The sequence below is a fragment of the Hemiscyllium ocellatum genome, chromosome 25 (genome assembly GCF_020745735.1).
Source record: "Hemiscyllium ocellatum isolate sHemOce1 chromosome 25, sHemOce1.pat.X.cur, whole genome shotgun sequence".
Classification (NCBI taxonomy): Eukaryota; Metazoa; Chordata; class Chondrichthyes; order Orectolobiformes; family Hemiscylliidae; genus Hemiscyllium; species Hemiscyllium ocellatum.
The window spans coordinates 54,536,883-54,553,387 of record NC_083425.1 but is presented as its reverse complement, the minus strand read 5'-3'; the positions used below and the strand labels follow the sequence as shown (position 1 = coordinate 54,553,387).

General features: G+C 49.2%; 1 protein-coding gene across 1 annotated transcript in view; it reads left to right on the top strand.

The window, feature by feature from the left end:
* Positions 1-16,267, top strand: part of fads6 (fatty acid desaturase 6) — a 35,898-nt gene extending 19,631 nt beyond the window's left edge. The window contains exons 3-6 of the mRNA XM_060844625.1: positions 757-937; positions 12,772-12,959; positions 14,809-14,988; positions 16,118-16,267. Of these exons, the coding sequence (XP_060700608.1) occupies positions 757-937; positions 12,772-12,959; positions 14,809-14,988; positions 16,118-16,267 (699 nt within the window). The remainder of the gene's footprint in view (positions 1-756; positions 938-12,771; positions 12,960-14,808; positions 14,989-16,117) is intronic.
* The last annotated feature ends 238 nt before the right edge of the window (positions 16,268-16,505 follow it).

The window sequence follows — 16,505 nt, the reverse complement described above, 5'->3', positions numbered from 1 at the left end:
TAGGTAGTAAATTTGCAGCTTAGCCCATGTGTGAGCCCTGTTCTACATTCAGAGTGTTCGTCCCTGTAAGCCCTTTCTCATTGTGCCTGCCTATGACTCTCTGTCCTACCATTGATATTACACCCAGCGAAACCCCTGTCTGCATCAGGGCTCAATGCTGTGACCTCCTCGATATTTCATTCTGACCCCTGTCTAGCACTCTGGGTTTAGTTTGAGAACATGTTCCTGATGGACCAGGAACTGTAGACAGACACATACATGCACAAACGCATGCACACGCATGCACATGCACATAGACACACACACAGACACACATGCCCAGACGCATGTATGTACACACAGACGCAGACACTCTCACACACACACACAATTCCCATCACACAAACATATACACATAGATGCATGTATACACACACATACACACATTGACGCACGTTTATACACACACTGACATAGACACACACAGACACACATGCATAGACACACGTATATACACAAAGACGCACACACTCACGCACAACTCCCATCACACAAACATACACACATAGACGCACATATATATACACACACACACATAGACACATACAGACACACATGCATAGACACACATATATACACATAGACGCACACACTCCCACACACAAACTCCCATCACACAAACATACACAAACTGCAGCAGCTCCAGTAGGAAATGTTTCCACAGGTGGTCAGGTTTTCCAGAGTTTGGGAATGCTTATGAATGCCTCTCTTTTCCAGGTGTGTGGATCATTCACTGCGGAGGTGGCCACCCATCAGCACGTCAAGCTGCACCACGCCTATACCAACATCATCGGCCTGGGTGACTCCAGCACCTGGAAGGCCCCTTTCTTCCCACGGTATATCTACCTGTTCATCCTGCCCCTGGCAGTGCCTCTCATCACACCGATCGTGGCATTGGGTAAGTGCTCCCGGGTAGGCAGCTATTGATGTTGCTGCCCAGCAAAGGGTTCTCACTGTGCCTCCTGTTGTTAGGGTCTGATTTTAATTATAGAGCCTCCTCAAAGGCCTCTTTCCTGAAGATTCTCACCAGCTGAAGGGTATACCCTGGCACCTCAGCAGAGGGCAGTGTTTACCCTCATTCATGGGATGAGCATTGCTGGCTTGGTCAGAATCAACCCCATTGCTTTGGGTCTGTCATCATGTACAGGCTAGTCCAGGTAAAGATGGCAGTTTCCTTCCCTGACAGGCATTAATGAACAAGATGGGATTTGATGACAATCGGTAGCACGTGGAAAATAATAACAAAGACCATAAGACCAGAAGGTGTCGGAGCAGAATGAGGCCATTCGGTCCATCAAGTCAGCTCTGCCATTTAATCATGGCTAATATGTTTCTCAACAACATTCTCCTACCTTCACCCCATAACCCTTGAACCTCATCAAGAACCTATCTATCTCTGCCTTAATAATGTTCAAGGACATGGCCTCCACAGCCCCCTGCGACAATGAGTTCCACAGAGTCATCACCTTCCCTCTGAAGAAATTCCTCCCCATCTCAGTACTTCAGGGTCCTCCCTTCACTCTGAGGTCCTGCCCTCGGGTCCTAGCCTCTCCTACTGTGGGAACATCTTCTCCCCATCCACTCTATCCAGGTCTCTCAGTATCCTGTACATTTCAATCAGATCCCTCCTTACCCTTCTAACCTCCATGGACTACAGACACAGAGACCTCAACCACTCCTCAAATGACAAGCCCTCCAGCCCTGGGATCACTCTTATGAACCTCCTGTGGACCTGCTCCAACAAAGCACATCCTTCCTTAGATACAGGGCCCAAAACTGCTCACAATATTCCAAATATGGGCTGACCAGGAGCCTTGTACAGCCTCAGCAGTACATCTCTGCTCTTATATTCTATCTGTCTTGAAATGAATGCTGCCTTTGCATTTGCTTTCCTAACTGCCAACTGAATTTAGATGTTAATCTTAACAGAATCCTGAAAGAGGAATTCCAAGTCCCTTTGTGCTTCAGGTTTCCAAAGCCTTCCCCCAAGTAGAAAATGGTCAAGGCCTCTATTCTTCCAACTAAAGTGCGTAATCTCACACTTTCCCACATTGTATCCCATCTGCTATTTCTCTGCCCTCTCTCCTAGACTGTCCAAGTTCTTCTGCAGCGTCCCCATTTCCTTAACACGACCTGTCCCCACCAGTTATCGTTGTGTCATCTGCAAAACTAGCAAAGTCCAGATCATTAGTGTATAATGTGAATAGTTGTGGTCCCAACACGGACCCCTATGGAACTCCACTAGTGACCGGCTACCATCCTGAGAAAGACCCCTTTCTCCCCACCCTTTGCCTTCTGCCAGTCAGCCAATCCTCCATCCATGCCAAGATCTTGCCCCTAACACCATGGGCTCTTACTTTATTTCGCAGCCTCCCGTGTGGCACCTTGTCAAAGGCCTTCTGGAAATCCAAATCGATCACATCCACTGATTCTCCTTTGTCTAACTTGCTTGTTACCTCCTGAAAGAATTTTAACAGATTTATTGGGCACAATCTCCCCGTGATGAAGCTGTGCTGACTCGGCTTTATCTTACAATGCACGTCCAAATACTTCACAAAAAAAACCTTAACCAATGACGAGGTCAGGCTAACCGGCCTGTAATTTTCCACCTTTGGCCCCCCTCCCGTCTTAAACAGCGGTGTTACGTTAGCCATGTTCAGTCCTCTGGGACAATCCCTGACTCCAGTGATTCCTGAAAGCTCACCACCAATGTCTCTGCAATCTCCACAGCTACCTCCCTCAGAACTCTGGGGGGTGCGGTCCATCTTGTTGGGACACGGGGTTAATCCCCTCTGCTAGCTTAAACCAGACACACTGAAACGCTCACCTTGTGCCATAATCAGTGAAAGTACGACTGACAAAGAACTACCAAATCCCACTATCTAAAGAAAAAATTAACAATTTATTCTTTAACTCCAAGAAAAAAAAAGAATACATGAAACAACTACTGTCTACACTGTCATCCTCCTTTGTCTTAATGATTTATCTACCTCCCATTATACTGATCCATTAAAACACCTGATTAAGTTAACAAAAAAATTAACTTTCAAAACCAGCCAACTGTCTCTCTTCCTCTGTAGATTTTTTGGGGTCTTTTCTTCAGTCTTCTGTTGCACAGATTTTACGTGAACAGGTGCCGTTCAGAGAGCGAGTCGACAGGCAGTATGGTGCTCTTTGCCAGATGGCTAACTGTTCAAAATGGCTGATTTGTACACCCCAAAACATCAGATTGACTCATCGGTTTGAAGTCGTCAGAACAGTGAAATTCAAATTCGATTGGATTGTGGCATCTTGGTGCATGATTTAAACTGATTGGCCAAATTCAAATTTGATGTGTGCCGTAGCAGCTCCGCTCAGCCAGTGGTTTCACAGCCAGTTGTTATATTTTAGTGCAGCTTGTGGTGGTTCCCACTAGGGAACAGACCAATTCCGGATTTGGTGATGTATAATTAGGCAGGCTTGATGAAGGAGCTTAAAGTGAAGGACCCCTTGGGGGTATGGTAGAATTCACCCTGCAGTTTGTGAGGGAGAAGCTGGAATCAGATCTAACGGTATCACAACTGAGTAAAGGGAACTACAAAGGCAGGCAGGAGGAGCAGACCGGATTGGATTGGAAGGGGAAGATGGTGGAGCAGCGATGGTAGGTAATTCGGGAGGCACAGCGGAAATTCATCCCAAGGAAGAAGAATCATATGGAGGGGAGGTTGAGGTAACTGTGGCTGAGAAGGGAAGTCAGGGACAGCTCAAAAGCAAAAGGAAAAGCGTTTAATGTAACGAGGGGAAGCCAGAAGATTGGGAAACCTTTCACAACCATCAGAGCACAACTGAAAAAAAGCAATAAGAGAGGAGAAGATGAAATATAAGAGTAAGCTAGTTAATAATGTAAAAGATGATCGCAAGGCTTTTTTCTAGGTATCTAATGAGATTGGCTCCTTTAATCCAAATTTTTATTGAGTTCAAATGTCACCAAGTGCTACAGTAGGATTTGGAACACCTGAGCCCAGAACGTCCATCTGAGATTCTGCATTATTGACCCGGTGACATTACCGTGATCCCCACCAGCACTGCTCCAGGGGTCTGACAGGATCGAAGAGAAAAGGAAAGAAAATCAAACTCGTCACAACCTGGGAGACACGAAGCTTGGATTCCGAACCCGAAACATTTGTAGAGAGGAGAGTGGTGAGGAGATGGAAAGTCCTGTGGGATTGGGTAGGATTGTGAGGACAGGACTGGTATCTGTGTGACGTCTCCGGCTTCCACAAGCCATTAACACCAGGAGGTTTATAATATGTCCTCTGACTGCTGGGACACAACTGGGCCTACAGGAAGCTGGATCTTCACTGTCAGGTAGTCTCCGGGGCCCATAGGCTGTGCTACAGTGTTACAGAGACGTGTACTCATACCTCAGGGAAACAATGTCCAGAATCACACCCGATCTCCCCCATCCACGTGGGAGATTCAGAATGCTTGCTCTCCTGCTGAGCAGTTTGGGCTTTTCTCAGAATGATGTGACTTGTCTGAAAGGCCTGGTGTTCCGATGAGGAATGTCTGGATTCAGAAATGTTAGCTTTCTCTCCCTTGCTTCCCAGTATTTCTTTGTTCACTCCTTCAATCAAGTGATCCAGAGCCAAGTGAGACGATGGGAGGGAGATCACCGAGAGAAACACTTCAGCAAAACAGGATTCCGTTTAAGAGTCTGAGAAAGGATTTTAAAAATTGAAAAATGTTTTGCTTTTTGGTTCCAGGACAAAGCATTTAATCACTTTCTGAAACCTACATTTCATCAGTTTGCCAGGGAATGACACTGAATCTCCCGCTGTCAATATCCTGGGAGTTATCATGGACTACAAACTCAACTGGATTAAACAAATAAGCACAGTTGCTACAAGAGTGGGTCCGCGGCTTGGAACACTGCAGTGAGTAACTCACCTCCTGACTCCCCAAAGCCTGTCCACCAACTCCACGGCACAGGTCAGGAGTGTGATACAATACTCCCCACTTGCCTTGACGGGGGCAGCTCCAACAACACTCAAGAAATTTGACACCAGCCAGGACAAAGCAGCCCGATATGATTAGCACCATGAACACTTAATTCCACATCAGTGACATAAGTGATAGCACAGCACTGGACTGTCAGAGGGTCAGCACTGAGTGAGTGCTACACTATCAGTGTCAGTGCTGAGGGAGTACTGCACCGTCAGAGGGTTAGTACTGAGGGAGTGCTGCACTGTCAGAGGGTCAGTGCTGAAGGAGTGCCGCACTGTCAGAGGGTCAGTGCTGAAGGAGTGCCGCACTGTCAGAGGGTCAGTGCTGAGGGAGTGCTGCATTGTCAGAGGGTTAGTACTGAGGGAGTGCTGCACTGTCAGAGGGTCAGTACTGAGGGAGTGCTGCACTGTCAGAGGGTCAGTGCTGAGGGGGTGCCACACTGTCAGCGGGTCAGTACTGAGGGAGTGCTGCACTGTCAGAGGGTCAGTGCTGAGGGAGTGCTGCACTGTCAGAGGGTCAATGCTGAGGGAGTGCTGCATTGTCAGAGGGTCAGTGCTGAGGGAGTGCTGCACTGTCAGAGGGTCAGCACTGAAGGAGTGCCGCACTGTCAGAGGGTCAGTACTGAGGGAGTGCTGCACTGTCAGAAGGTCAGCACTGAGGGAGTGCCGCACTGTCAGAGGATCAGTACTGAGGGAGTGCTCCATTATCAGAGGGTCATAGAAAATACAGCACAGTACAGGCCCTTTGGCCCTCGATGTTGCGCCGATCCAAGCCCACCTAACCTACACTAGCCCACTATCCTCCATATGCCTATCCAATGCCCATTTAAATGCCCATAAAGAGAGAGAGTCCACCACTGCTACTGGCAGGGCATTCCATGAACTCACGACTTGCTGAGTAAAGAATCTACCCCTAACATCTGTCCTACACCTACCTCCCCTTAATTTAAAGCTATGCCCCTTGTAATAGCTGACTCCATACGTGGAAAAAGGTTCTCATTGTCAACCCTATCTAAACCCCTAATCATCTTGTACACCTCTATCAAGTCACCCCTAAACCTTCTTTTCTCCAATGAAAACAGCCCCAAGTGCCTCAGCCTTTCCTCATACGATCTTCCTACCATACCAGGCAACATCCTGGTAAACCTCCTCTGCACCCGTTCCAGTGCCTCCACATCCTTCCTATAGTATGGCGACCAAAACTGCACACAATACTCCAGATGCGGCCGCACCAGAGTCTTATACAACTGCAACATGACCTCAGGACTCCGGAACTCAATTCCTCTACCAATAAAAGCCAGTACACCATATGCCTTCCTCACAGCACTATTTACCTGGGTGGCAACTTTCAGAGATCTGTGTACATGGACACCGAGATCCCTCTGCTCATCCACACTACCAAGTATCCGACCATTAGCCCAGTACTCCATCTTCTTGTTACTCCTACCAAAGTGAATCACTTCACACTTAGCTACATTGAACTCCATTTGCCACTTTTCTGCCCAGCTCTGCAGCTTATCTATATCCCGCTGTAACCTGCCACATCCTTCCTCACTGTCAACAACTCCACCGACTTTCGTATCATCTGCAAACTTGCTCACCCAACCTTCTAGCCCCTCCTCCAGGTCATTTATAAAAATGATAAACAGCAATGGTCCCAAAACAGATCCTTGCGGAACACCGCTAGTAACTGCACTCCAAGATGAACCTTTACCATCAACTACTACCCTCTGTCTTCTTCCAGCCAGCCAATTCCTAATCCAAACCTCTAACTCACCCTCAATGCCATACCTCTGTATTTTTTGCAGTAGCCTACCATGGGGAACCTTATCAAACGCCTTACTAAAATCCATATACACCACATCAACCGCTTTACCCTCGTCCACCTCCTTAGTCACTCTCTCAAAGAATTCAATAAGGTTTGTGAGGCATGACCTGCCCTTCACAAAACCATGCTGACTATCCTTGATCACATTATTCCTATCCAGATGTTCATAACTCCTATCCCTTACAATTCTCTCTAAGACTTTGCCCACAACAGAGGTAAGACTCACCGGCCTATAGTTACTAGGATTATCCCTACTCCCCTTCTTGAACAAGGGAACCACATTTGCTATCCTCCAGTCTTCTGGCACTATTCCTGTAGACAACGAGGACATAAAAATCAAGGCCAATGACTCTGCAATTTCCTCCCTTGCTTCCCAGAGAATCCTAGGATAAATGCCATCAGGCCCAGAGGACTTATCTATATTCACCCTTTCCAGAATTTCCAACACCTCTTCCCTACATATCTCAAAGCCATCCATTCTAATTAATTGTGACTCAATATTCACATCGGCAACAATGTCCTGTTCCTGAGTGAATACTGACGAAAAGTATTCATTCAGTGTCTCCTCAATTTCTTCAGCCTCCACGCACAACTTCCCACTACTATCCTTGACTGGACCTATTCCTACCCTAGTCATTCTTTTATTCCTGACATACCTATAGATAGCCTTTGGGTTTTCCCTAATTCTACCAACCAAGGACTTTTCATGTCCCCTCCTTGCTGCTCTTAGCTCTCTCTTCAGATCCTTCCTGGCTACCTTATAACTCTCAATCGCCCCAATTGAACCTTCACGCCTCATCTTTACATAGGCCGCCCTCTTCCCTTTAACAAGGGATTCCAATTCCTTATTAAACCACGGCTCCCTCACACGACCCTTTCCTCCCTGCCTGACAGGTACACACTTATCAAGGACACTCAATAGTTGCTCCTTGAACAAGTTCCACATATCGATTGTGCCCTTCCCTTGAAGCCTACTTTTCCAAGCCACCCATCCTAAGTCATGCCTCACCGCATCATAATTTCCCTGCCCCCAGCTATAACTCTTGCCCTGCAGTACACACTTATCCCTCTCCATCACTAGAGTAAAAGTCACCAAATTGTGGTCACTGTCCCCAAAGTGCTCACCTACCTCCAGTTCTAAAACCTGGCCTGGTTCGTTACCCAGAACCAAATCCAGTATGGCCTCACCTCTTTTTTGCCTGTCTACATATTGTGGATCAGTGGTGCTGGAAGAGCACAGCAGTTCAGGCAGCATCCAAGGAGCAGCGAAATCGACGTTTCAGGCAAAAGCCCTTCCTCAGGAATAAAGGCAGAGAACCTGAAGCGTGGAGAGATAAGCTAGAGGGGGGTGGGGGTGGGGAGAGAGTAGCACAGAGTACAATGGGTGAGTGGGGGAGGGGATGAAGGTGATAGGTCAGGGAGGAGAGGATGGAGTGGATAGGTGGAAAAGGAGCTAGGCAGGTCGGACAAGTCCGGACAAGTCATGGGGACAGTGCTGAGCTGGAAGTTTGGAACTAGGATGAGGTGGGGGAAGGGGAAATGAGGAAATTGTTGAAGTCCACATTGATGCCCTGGGGTTGAAGTGTTCCGAGGCGGAAGATGAGGTGTTCTTCCTCCAGGCGTCTGGTGGTGAGGGAGCGGTGGTGAAGGAGGCTCAGGACTTCCATGTCCTCGGCAGAGTGGGAGGGGGAGTTGAAATGTTGGGTCACGGGGCGCTGCTCGTTGGATGCTGCCTGAACTGCTGTGCTCTTCCAGCACCACTGATCCAGAATCTGGTTTCCAGCATCCGCAGTCATTGTTTTTACCACTGTCTACATACTGTGTCAGGAAACCCTCCTGCACACATTGGACAAACACCGACCCATCTAACGTACTCGAGCTATAGCTTTCCCAGTCAATATCTGGAAAGTTAAATTCCCCATAACAACCACCCTATTACTTTCACTCTTCTCCTGAATCATCCTCGCAATCCTTTATTCTACGTCTCTAGAACTCACCTTTCCTATTTCTAACCTCAGCCCAAACTACCTCAGATGGCGAGTCTTCATCCATCATCCTTTCCACCGCTGTAATGCTATCCTTGACAAGCAATGTCACACCTCCCCCTCTTTTACCCCCACCTCTGACCCTACTAAAACATTTAAACCCTGGAACCTGCAACAGCCATTCCTGTCCGGTGCTGAGGGAGTGCTGCATTGTCAGAGGGTCATGACTGAGGGAGTGCTGCATTGGCAGAGGGTCAGTGCTGAGGGAGTGCTGCACTGTCAGAGGGTCAGCACTGAGGGAGTGCCGCACTGTCAGAGGATCAATACTGAGGGTGTGCTGCATTCTCAAAAGGTCAGTGCTGAGGGAGTGCTGCACTGTCAGAGGGTCATTACTGAAGGAGTGCAGCAATGTCGGAGGGTCAGTGCTGAGAGAGTGCTGCTCTGTCAGAGGGTCAGCACTGAGGGAGTGCTGCACTGTCAGAGGGTCAGCACTGAGAGAGTACTGTACTATCAGAGGGTCAGTACTGAGAGAACACTGCGCTGTCAGAAGGTCAGTGCTGGGGGTATATAGTGAGTGCGGAATGGTTCGGCACAGTGAAAATAGCTCTGGCTGCAGGATAATGGCACAACTGATCCACCTCACACCACCACCGCCCCCCCCCCCCCAACCCCCACCCCCCCTTTTTCTTCCAACAGCCACATATCGACCTGAACCAAATCTCCCCCCAAAGCTAATTACTCTTCTCAACCAGAATACACCTTCCTGACTAATCATTGCCCCCTCAGTGACCCGGCTCCCCCCCAGTTCAGACTATACATAGAACATAGAACATAGAAGGATACAGCGCAGTACAGGCCCTTCGGCCCTCGATGTTGCGCCGATCGAGTCCTACCTAACCTATACTAGCCCAATAACTTCCAAATGCCTATCCAATGCCTGCTTAAATGAACATAAAGAAGGAGAGTTCACCACTGATACGGGCAGGGCATTCCATGAACTCACAACCCGCTGTGTGAAGAATCTACCCCTAACATCTGTCCTATACCTACCACCCCTTAATTTAAAGCTATGTCCCCTAGTAACACCTGACTCCATTAGCGGTAAAAGGTTCTTAGTATCTACCCTATCTAAACCCCTAATCATCTTATACACTTCTATCAGATCTCCCCTAAACCTTCTCTTCTCCAATGAGAACAGCCCCAAGTGCCTCAGCCTTTCCTCATACGATCTTCCTACCATTCCAGGCAACATCCTGGTAAACCTCCTCTGCACTCGTTCTAAAGCTTCCACATCCTTCCTATAGTATGGCGACCAAAACTGCACACAATACTCCAGATGAGGCCTCACCAGAGTCTTATACAACTGCAACATGACCTCAGGACTCCGGAACTCAATTCCTCTGCCAATAAAGCCCAGTACACCATATGCCTTCCTCACAGCACTATTTACCTGGGTGGCAACTTTCAGAGATCTGTGTACATAGACACCAAGATCCCTCTGCTCATCCACACTACCAAGTAGCCTACCATTAGCCCAGTAATCCATCATCTTGTTATTCCTACCAAAGTGAACGACTTCGCACTTAGCTACATTGAATTCCATTTGCCACATTTCCGCCCAGCTCTGCAACTTATCTATATCCCGCTGTAACCTACCATTTCCTTCCTCACTATCCACAACTCCACCGACTTTTGTGTCATCCGCAAACTTGCTTACCCAGCTTTCAAGTCCTTCCTCTAGATCATTTATAAAGATAACAAAAAGCAATGGTCCCAAAACAGATCCTTGTGGTACACCGCTAGTAACTGCGCTCCAAGATGAACATAATCCATCAACTACTACCCTCTGTCTCCTTCCAGCCAGCCAATTCCTAATCCAAACCTCTAATGTATCCTCAATGCCATACCTCCGAAGTTTTAGCATTAGCCTACCATGGGGAACCTTATCGAACGCCTTACTAAAATCCATATACACAACATCTACTGCTTTACCCTCATCCACTTCCTTAGTCACCTTCTCAAAGAACTCAATAAGGTTTGTGAGGCACGACCTGCCCTTCACAAAACCATGCTGGCTATCTCTGATCACGTTATTCCTACCCAGATGTTCATAAATCTTATCCCTTACCATTCTCTCTAAGACTTTGCCCACCACTGAAGTCAGACTCACTGGCCTATAGTTACTAGGGCTATCCCTACTCCCTTTCTTGAACAATGGGACCACATTCGCTATCCTCCAGTCCTCTGGTACTATTCCCGTTGACAATGACGACATAAAAATCCAGGCCAATGGCTCTGCTATCTCCTCCCTAGCTTCCCATAGGATCCTGGGGTAAATGCCATCAGGCCCAGGAGACTTATCTATATTCATCCTTTCCAATATTCCCAAAACCTCTTCCCTGCATATTTCCAGGGCATCCATTCTAATTATTTGTGATTCCATATTCACATCAGCAACAGTGTCCTGTTCCTGAGTGAATACTGATGAAAAGTACTGATGTAACCATGCCGACTCTCTGACTCAATTACCCCGCAACTTTGAGCAACTTTCCCACAGCCACCGCCCACCCTCATACACTCACCTGAACACACCTTGCTCCTTTTGGGAGAGGCTTCAGGGTGTTTGAACTAATGACGGAATCCAGCAGTTAGTGCAGTTAAAGAGACTAAGTGGGCTCTTTCTGAATAGTCTGTGACTTGAAAGATCATTTACTTCAAACGCTCTTTTAATTCATTGGATGAGGGCATCACTGGCTAGAGCAGCATTTATTGCCTATTCCCAATTACCCAGAGGGCAGTTAAAAGGTCAGCCGTGGATCTGGAGTCACATTGAGAGTAGGCCTGGTCAGGACTAGAGTGAGGGGCACTGAAGGAGATCTATGGGTCGTTCCAGACAGTTGACGTTGGTTTTATGGTCATCGTTAGACGCCACATTTTGAACTGAATCTCAATTCCCCCTTCTCCCACAGCAAGGGGTCCCTCAATCATTGATGGGGTTTTTCTAGATTAATGTTCTCTCCAAGGGGACCTTGCTTTTCTCAGGCTTGTCATGGTTGTAACCTCCTGCTGGCTTTGATTTTAAATCTGGATCATTGAAGCTGATCAGAATGTGGGAGACAAAAAAAACCCTGCAGATACTGGAATCCAAGGTGGATAGGCAGGAGGCTGGCAGAATACAACAAGTCAGGCAGCATCAGGAGCTGGAGAAATCAACATTTGAGGTATAACCCTTCCTCAGGACTGGGGGTGGGTGTAAGGGAAGGTGCAGATAAAGGGGGCAGGGGGGCAGGGTGGTGAGGTGGGGGTAGGTGAACAGTTTGAGGACGCGAGCTGGTTGGTCAATGGGAGGAATGAATCTGGTGGGTGGCTGAAAGGAAGGGTTGATGAGAGGAATGGGGGGGGGGATGGGGGGATGGGGAAGAAGGGAGTCGGGGGATGGGGAGGGAGGTGATTTGAAATTGGAGAACTCAGTGTTGAGCCCTCCAGGCTGTTGGCTGCCCAGGCAGAAGATGAGGTGTGGTTCCTCTGATTTGCACTTTGGTTTATTGTGGCAATGGAGGAGGCCAAGGATGGTGATGTCGGAAAGGGAGTGGGAAGGGGAATGAAAATGGGTGGTGACTGGGAGGTCCGGTCGCCCCCTGCATGGCCCGGCTGAGATGCTCAGCAAACCATCCTCTGAGTTTCTGTTCGGTCTCCCCGATGGAGAGAAGACTACGGGCACTCTCCTGATCATTGCCCTCTTTCAATGGGACTGCTACATTTGTTGAAAGAATCATGTATTTTCTGAAAGGTCTGACTGGAAGTGAAATCCTTTGGGATGTTTGGGATTTAGTTGGTTGTTGATTGAAACCTGCCTGTGGGATTGGACTGTGCAGCGTGCGGAGGTGAGGAGACTGGAGCAAACTGAAGCCCATGTCATGCCTTCCTTCACCAGGGCTGATCCAGGATCTCCCAGGGCTTGTTGTCCTCAGGACCCTCTGCACCATCTCACTGGGCATGTTGCTGAACTGCTGGCTCCTGCTGACGGTATCTGGTTTCCGATCGCTGCTCTCTGCGTTTCTCTGCATGCTGTTGTACAAAGCTCTTTACTCCATTCCCTACATACACGTCAATATCTTTCAGGTAAGGACAGCGACAGGCTGCTGGGGCTGTCACTCAGTTGCCAAGGGTAGGGTGTGTCTGTCTCTCTCTCTGTCTCTCTCTCTCTCTCTCTCTCTCTCTGTCTCCCTCTCTCTCTATTTTTCTCTCTCTCTATCTCTCACTCTCACTATCTCTCACGCTCTCTCTCTGTCTTGCTCTGTCTGTCACTCGCTTTCTCTCCCTCTCTCTATCTCTCTCTCTAACTCTCACTCTCTCTGTCTCTCTCTCTCTCTGTATCGCTCTCTCTCTGTGTCTCTGCATTACAAACTGAGCCCCAGCCTGTGAATTCTCAGCCATTGGGGCTGGGTCATGTCTTTCAGAGAGTTACCACTGTGCTGACACCAAGCGGTTCCCTAGCCAAGAGTACAGTCCTAACCCGCAAACACCCTCTTCTTCCCCCTCCATTAACCCCCTCCATCCCTCTCTCTGAACCCCATCCATCCCTCTCTCTGAACCCCCTCCATCCCACTCTCTGAATGCCCACCATCCCTCTCTCTGAGCCCTCTCTATACCTCTCTCTGAATCCCCTTCATCCCTCTCTCTGAACCATCTGCTTGCCTCTCCCTTATATCCCTCATCCCTTTCTCTGAACCCCCCTCCATCCTGCTGTCTGAATCCCATCCATCCCTCTGTCACAACCCCTCTCCATCTCTCTCTCTCTGAACCCCCCTCCATCCCTCTCTCTGAGCCCTCTCCATCCCTCTCTCTGAACCCTCTCCATCCCTCTCTCTGATCCCTCTCCATCCCTCTCTCTGATCCCTCTCCATCCCTCTCTCTGAACCCCCTCCATCCCTCTCTCTGATCCCTCTCCATCCCAGTCTCTGTCTCCGTCCAGGCATAGAGCCATAAAACACGAAAGCAAACTGCTCGGTCCAGCCAGTCCATGCTGACCCCGTTTCCCACTTGTCAGCATTTGGCGTAGAACCCTCCAAACATTTCTTATTCATATTCCTGAGTAAAAATGTTTTAAACCTTGTACCTGTACCTGTATCCCAGCACTGCCTCTGGCTGATCAGTGCGGGCTTAGTTTGTGAGTGTGAGCTGGGGGATTCTAACCGAGGTGAATACCCAGACTGGGTCCGCAGCGGGTGGGGTGGGGAAAACAGACTCAACCTTCTCCTTACCAAACTGCTGGCACAGAAACAGACCCTTCAGTCCAACTCAGCCATGCTGACCCTTTATCCTAAATTAACCTAATGCCATTTACCAGCACTTGGCCCATATCCCTCCAAACCCTTCCTGTTCATATACCCATCCAGGTGCCTTTTTAAATGTTGCAATTGTACCAGCCTCCACCACATCCTCTGGCAGCTCATTCCATACACACACCACCCTCTGTGTGAAAAAGTTGCCCCTTAGGTCTCTTTTATATCCTCCCCCTCTCACCCTAAATCTATGCCCTCTAGTTCTGGACTCTCCCACCCCAGGGAAAAGACTTTGTCTATTTACCCTATCCTTGCCCCTCATAGTTTTGTAAGCCTCTATAAGGTCCTCCTTATAGAGAGAGCTGGCAGGTGGGACTAGGGTGGGTTGGGATATCTGGTCAGCATGGACGGGTTGTTTCCATGCTGTCCATCTCTCTGACTCTATGACCCATCAGTCTACTCTCGATCGTCAGTAAACTGATGGAAGGTGTCAATAACAGTACTATCGCACAGCACCCACTCAGCAATAACCCGCTCAGTGACGCCCAGTTTGGGTCCCACCAGGGTCATTCAGCTCTTGACCTCATTACTATAAAAACCCTCATCTGACCCTAACCCTACCACCTCAGCACAGAATGCATGTCAACTCATGGATTAACTACTGGGTTTGGAAATTGTTCTGACAGCATATCGGGCTGGCGATGTTCTCCCTGGATAAGAAGCCGAAGAGGATCTACCAGATGGCCTATGGAGTATTGAACCTGCCCCGGAACCCCCTCCTGGATTGGTCCTTTGGTCACTCGCTCATTAACTGTCACGTGGAGCACCATCTGTTCCCCACACTGTCTGACAACATGTGTCTGAAGGTGGAGTCATCAGGGAGGCAGGGGGGTCAGGAGGAGAGAGGGAGAGACTGGGGGGAGACAGGGTGGAAGAGAGACGGGGGGGGAGTCAGGGGAGAAAGAGATCGGGGGAGACAGGGAGAGAGTGAGAGAGAGAGACGGGGGAGTCAGGGAGAGAGAGAGAGATCGGAGGAGACAGGGAGAGAGAGAGAAAGAGAGGCGGGGGGAGTCAGGGAGAGAGAGAGAGAGAGAGAGACGGGGGGAGTCAGGCAGAGAGAGAGGGATGGGGGAGTCAGGGAGAGAGAGAGAGATCGGGGGAGACAGGGAGAGAGAGAGAGATCGGGGGAGTCAGTGGAGAGATGGACAGGGGGAGAGAGAGTTCGGGGGAGACTGGGAGAGAGTGAGATCGGGGGAGAGACGGACGGGGGGAGTTAGAGGGAGACGGAGATCGGGGTGAGTCAGGGGGATAGAGAGGTTGGGGGGGAGACGGGGGAGAGTGAGATTGGGGAGAGTCAGGTGGAGGGCAAGATCGGTGGAGTCAGGGAGAGAGAGGGACAGGGGAGTCATGGGGAGAGAGAGATCGGGGGAAGTCAAGGGGAGAGAGTAATTGGGTGGAGTCATGGGAAGAGAGGGATGGGGGAGTCAAGGGGAGAGAGAGAGATCTGGGGTTGTCGGGGAGAGAGGGACGTAGGGAGTCGGGGAGAGAGAGAGATCGGGGGAGTCAGGGGGAGAGGGAGATCGGGAGGAGTCAGGGGGAGATGGAGATCGGGGGGAGGCAGGGGGAGAGAGGGAGAGAGAGAGACGGGGGAGTCGGAGAGAAAGAGAGGTCGAAGGCAGACAGGGAGAGAGAGAGACAGAGAGACAGAGGGATGGGGTGAGACAGGCAGAGAGAGAGAGACAGCGGGAGTCACAGAGAGAGATGGAGGGTGTTAGTGTGTGAGTGTGATTGAGGGTTAGTGTGTGAGTGTGAGTGGGTGTGTTAATGTGTGAGTGTGACGAGGGTGTTAGTGTGTGAGTGTGAGTGGGTGTTAGTGTGTGAGTGTGATCAGGGTGTTAGTGTGTGAGTGTGACCGGGTGTGTTAATGTGTGAGTGTGACGAGGGTGTTAGTGTGTGAGTGTGATTGTGTGACGACTGATCTGTTCTCACTTACAGGTGAAGCCGATTGTATCAAACTACTTCAAACAACACAACATCCCGTACAATGAGGAGAGCTACCTGTCCCGCCTTCGCCTGTTCATTGACAGGTACCAGCAGCTGATGGTTGATGCACCCTGTCTCACTGAGTTAGTTGGCATTCAGTGAGACACCTTCACTGGGTCCACACGCTTCAATATTCCACAACCAGCTGATCACCACAACAACACTGAACCTCACCAAATTCGTTAATGGGAGTGACAGCCTGTACAATGTGGCATTTACAAAATGATTTATTGGGAATTACAAAACATTTTAACAAAGAGTTATCGAACTGGTTAATGGGGAAGGGGTTGTAAGGGACTGCACGTGGCGAACGCACCCACATCAGAGTCAGAAGGACATG